Source organism: Tachysurus fulvidraco, chromosome 23 (genome assembly GCF_022655615.1).
Source record: "Tachysurus fulvidraco isolate hzauxx_2018 chromosome 23, HZAU_PFXX_2.0, whole genome shotgun sequence".
Lineage (NCBI taxonomy): Eukaryota > Metazoa > Chordata > Actinopteri > Siluriformes > Bagridae > Tachysurus > Tachysurus fulvidraco.
Genome location: NC_062540.1, coordinates 298,260 through 303,259, shown reverse-complemented (window position 1 = coordinate 303,259; position 5,000 = coordinate 298,260). Strand labels below are relative to the sequence as shown.

General features: G+C 42.2%; 1 protein-coding gene across 1 annotated transcript in view; it reads right to left on the bottom strand.

Annotated features, from left to right (window-relative positions):
- Nucleotides 1–5,000, bottom strand: part of dlg4b (discs, large homolog 4b (Drosophila)) — a 22,301-nt gene that overhangs the window by 9,085 nt on the left and 8,216 nt on the right. The window contains exons 2-3 of the mRNA XM_047806789.1: nt 3,665–3,820; nt 1,999–2,049 (exon numbers count right to left, since the gene is read on the bottom strand). Coding sequence (XP_047662745.1) covers nt 1,999–2,049; nt 3,665–3,820 — 207 coding nt within the window. The remainder of the gene's footprint in view (nt 1–1,998; nt 2,050–3,664; nt 3,821–5,000) is intronic.

Here is a 5,000-nt window from a genome sequence, read left to right as displayed (position 1 = left end):
CTGTCTGTAACCATGACAACACCCCCTGATAACCCAGGTAACCAGTAGTACTCTTGCTCACTTACTCACTCACACACACACACACACACACACACACACACACACACACACACACACACACACACACAGTTCAACACAGTTTCTCATTCACACACTCACAAAGGGATCTTTCGATTATCGTTTAATTATTCAACCAATCACACGGTAGTATGGGGAAGGGGCGGGGCCTACCAACTGAGCTAGAATACAGCACTTATGTTCCACGTGACATTTATAATACGCACACACACACACACACACACACACACACACAATTACACAATTTCTAAAACACATGAACACTAGTGTTCTCTCTAACACACACACACACACACACACACACACACACACACACACACACACACACCTCTAAAACACATGAACACTAGTGCTCTCTCTAACACACACACACACACACACACACACACACACACACATATCTCTAAAACACATGAACACTAGTGCTCTCTCTAACACACACACACACACACACACACACACACACATTTCTAAAACACATGAACACTAGTGCTCTCTCTCTAACACACACACACACACACACACACACACACACACACACACACACAGTACCATGTTGCGTTGTCTCCGTTTCTTGGCTTTGCGGACGTTGTGGATGAAGCGGCGACCCATCTTCTTCGCGTACCAAACCGACACGAACATGACGTCACACGCCGATCACTTGCACGAGCCGAGCTGCCGGACACGTGTATGACGTAAACAAAGTCGCCGTTCCTTTACAGTTGCACAGTACAGTGCGCGAGCAGGTCAATCTGGCAATTTTAAAAATCTTTAAACGCGGAGATGCTGCTGGCTCGTAACGCCTCGGTCTCTGTCTCTGTCTCTGTCTCTGTCTCTCTCTCTCTCTCACACACACACACACACACACACACACACACACACACACACACACACACACACACACGCGCGCGCGCGCGCGCGCGAGATGATGAATAATTCAGAACTGTTTCCACTGGTCAGTAGTGTCAGCTTTGCGCGCGCGCAATCTCTCGGACAGGGTCTGGGGCGCGTTCCGGCTCTCGTGCATGCAATAGGAGGCAGGAGCTTTTCTAATATCCACGCAAGACACCCAGTCGACAAGATGGCGTCCCCCTAGAGTTGTCTCACTCTCTCACTCTGTCTCTCTCACTCCCTCTCTGACCGTTTATCACCGTAACACACTGTGCTCCATCTCGCTCTCATACTTTCCACCTCAAGCCCGGGTTCTCCAGTGACGCAAGCGCGCTCCCGCCTGCCTTCTCTCTCTCTCTCTCTCTCTCTCTCTCTCTCTCTCTCTCTCTCTCTCTCTCTCTCTCTCTCTCTCTCTCTGTGTGTGTGTGTGTGTGTGTGTGTGTGTGCGCGTGTGTGTGTTAATTGCTTTGCCACTACTTACTCTTCTATAGTCCCAAATGAACCGACTTCTCTAATTAACACACACACACACACACACACACACACACACACACACACACACACAGTTAATAAACATCACCTTACAATAATAAAACATCTCTCTCTCTCTCTAAAACTTTCTCTCTCTCTCTCTCTCTCTCTCTCTCTCTCTCTCTCTCACACACACACACACACACACACACACACACACACACACAGACAAACTCTCTCTCTTTATCCCCCAAAAGGGGGGGGGGGCTTGTTGCCATAGAGACCAACATTCCCATCACCGTAGTGATATGTCTGCCAATGCGCGTATGTTATGAAGGGAATATGTATGCATGTGTGTGTCAGTGTGACTTCTGTATATTCAAAATTAGCTTAACGATGACATTGCTATGGAAACAGTTGTCTGATTTGTTGACATGATTATAACATCATGTGCTAAATAAAACCAGCTTGTGTCAAGTTTTAAAATCCACTAGCACATTGTGTAATAACTTGGTGAGTTCTACAAGCCTGTGAAATCAGAGCAGTGTGTGAGCTTACTAGAGTAGACGTGGCGTAGTATGGGGCGTGGCTGCTGGGCAGTAAGACAGGCTGTAATTAGAAAATAGAGTGAGACAGTTAAGACACCTTTACACTAAATAAATATGCTGATGCTACATGATTGGCTGATGGTTGGGTACAGGTGTTTCTGTCAGAGTGTATGACATAAATAACGAAAGATGTTAATCAGGTCCAAAAAACATATATACATGATTATACTGTAAAAGATCGCTCTCCAAGGTGCTGAAACACTTCCAATGTTGACTACAAGGGGGCGACAGATACCACACAATTAAATTAAAATTAAAATACCACCTTTTTATTTTACTTTACTATGTGGTTGTTTACATTAATCTGCTACCTAGTAACAGGGTAGGGGTAGGGATAGGGTAGGGATAGGATAGGGTAGGGATAGGGTAGGGATAGGATAGGGATAGGGATAGGATAGGATAGGGAAAGGGTAGGGTAGGGATATTAAGGTAGGAGCTGATAGGGTAGGAGAAGGGTTCATAGTGGATATGGTATGATAGTGATGTAGTGATAGTGTCTTTATAGTGTTATATTCTATTTTCGTAATGTATTTATTGATCTAATGATAAGTCTAGGTATTATGTCCTGGATAGGGATAGGATCTGGGTAGGGATAGGGTCTGGATAGTGTATGGATTGGATAGGAATCGTAGTGTAAGGGTATTTCTATTGATCGGAATAGGTCTATTTTCGTTCTCGTCTCGGACGTTTCTATACTTAGGGATAGTTTCTGTCTCTTTTCTCTTGTCTCTCTCTGCACTTTTCTCTTGTCTCTTCTTGATATTATCGTACTCTGTCGGTGCCTCATTCTTCTCTATGGTACTAGATCTATGTATTTCTATTTATCATCTTTCTCTTCTCTGTCTCTGTCTGCCTTTCTCGTCTCTTCCCTTTTCTTGCTACGTGCTTTCTCGTGTCTTCGCTCGTGTCTTCTCGGTCTCTTTCTCTTTCTCTTCTCGTTTCTCTTGTTATGGCTCGTCCTATCTCGTGTCTCGTCTCTGTGTTCTCTTTATCGTTCTCGTTTCTATTTTCCTTTCTCTTTCTCTGTCTCTGCTCTTAAAGTCTTCGTCTAGTTCTCGTTCTCTGTACTAGTTGTAGGGACTGCCTTTCTTTTCTATTCTCTGTCTCGTTCTCTTCGTCTCCGTTCTCGCTTCCCTCTTTTCGTGTCTCTTTCTTTCTATTTCTTTCTCTTCTCTTCTTCTCTTGTCTTTACACCTCGCCTTATTTCTCCTTTCTCATCGTGCTCTTACTCCATCTTTCTCCGCCATTTCTATTTCTCTATTTCTCTTTCTTCTTTCTATTTCTCTGTCTCTTTCTCTTTCTCTTTCTATTCTCTTCTTCTTTCTCTTGCTCTTTTCTCTCTCTCTAGCTCGTCGATAGGTCGCTCGTTGCTAGGATCAGGTAGGGCTCGACGTACGTCAGCTCGCTAGGATAGGGATCGATCGTCGATAGGGATAGCTATGCTCAGGGAGGGGTCGATAGGGATAGGGTAGGGATAGGATAGGGTAGGGATAGGGATAGGGATAGGGATAGGGATAGGTATAGGGTAGGGATAGGGTAGGGATAGGATAGGGTAGGGATAGGGATAGCCCTCTGTCTTAAACAATTTGTGCATATAGAAAAAAAGTCAGAAATACCTTTGCAGGTGATATATGTGTTGAGTAACCATGAAGACCATCCGTAGGGGCGTGGCTTGCGTCACTAAGATGCAAAATCTCACCACTCTTTCCAGATGTTATGTGGGCGGGGCTGTGCTCAGGGGGCGGGGACTCTTCATCTTGATAACGGTATTTCTGCAGGAGAAAGGAGAGAGACAGTAATTCTCTAGTAAACCAAACTTTATAAACTGTCCTTTTAGCTTAGTTTCTTTGTTCTTTATTTTAAATACCTATTTCATTTAACTCTAAGATCTATATTTCCTAATCTCTTGTTTTTTTTGTTGATTATTATTCTTATTTTAGTCTCTCGTGTCTCTTAACCCTGTGTTTACAAATGTTTAGTTTTTGAGTGTTTCTCTCTCTTTGCTCCTTAGTTTTTATGCCACAAATTTTATAAAAGGCAAAAATTTTTTAAAAAAAACATTAACAAATTAAAAAAAATAACAAACACAAGGAAAAAATATACATTTCATATTAAAAACAAATGATACTTTCACTTAAACATTTCAAAATAAAGCAAATTAGAAAATAAACAGGCAAAATGGAATCAACAAAAATATACAATTATCATAATTATTCATTAAATAATACAAAATAAACCAAAGAACAAACTCTGTTAATTAAAGAAAATAAACAATTGTGTTGGTTGGCTGATTTGTTTTTTTAACAAACTCATGCACACACACACAAACACACACACACACACACACACACACACACACACACACACACACACACACACACACACACATTTACACACATGTATAAACACACAAACACACACAGACACACACACACACACACACACACACACACACACACACACACACGTACACTCGTATAAACACACACACACACACACACACACACACACACACACACACACACACAAACACACATGTATAAACACACACACACACACACACATATATGTATAAACACACACACACACACACACACACACACAAACAGACTTATAGCCACAGCATGGACATTTTATATTAACACACAGTGTTACAACGTTAGTGTGAGTGTGGAGTTAGTTATAAGAAAATGTGTACGTGCCACTAAGAGACATGATGAGAGACACGTGAGCAATGCTAAATGGAACACGAGTGAAAAAACGCTTTCATTAAGACATAATAAAACTAGTTGATTATTATAAACACACACACACACACACACACACAAACATACATATATACACACACAGTCAGTTTCTATCTCTCTTTCTTACCTTTCCTACAGCTCTGTCTTCTAGAGATGAGGTCAGAGAGACACACTGTCCTACTTCCTGATTTAGTACCCGCCTATC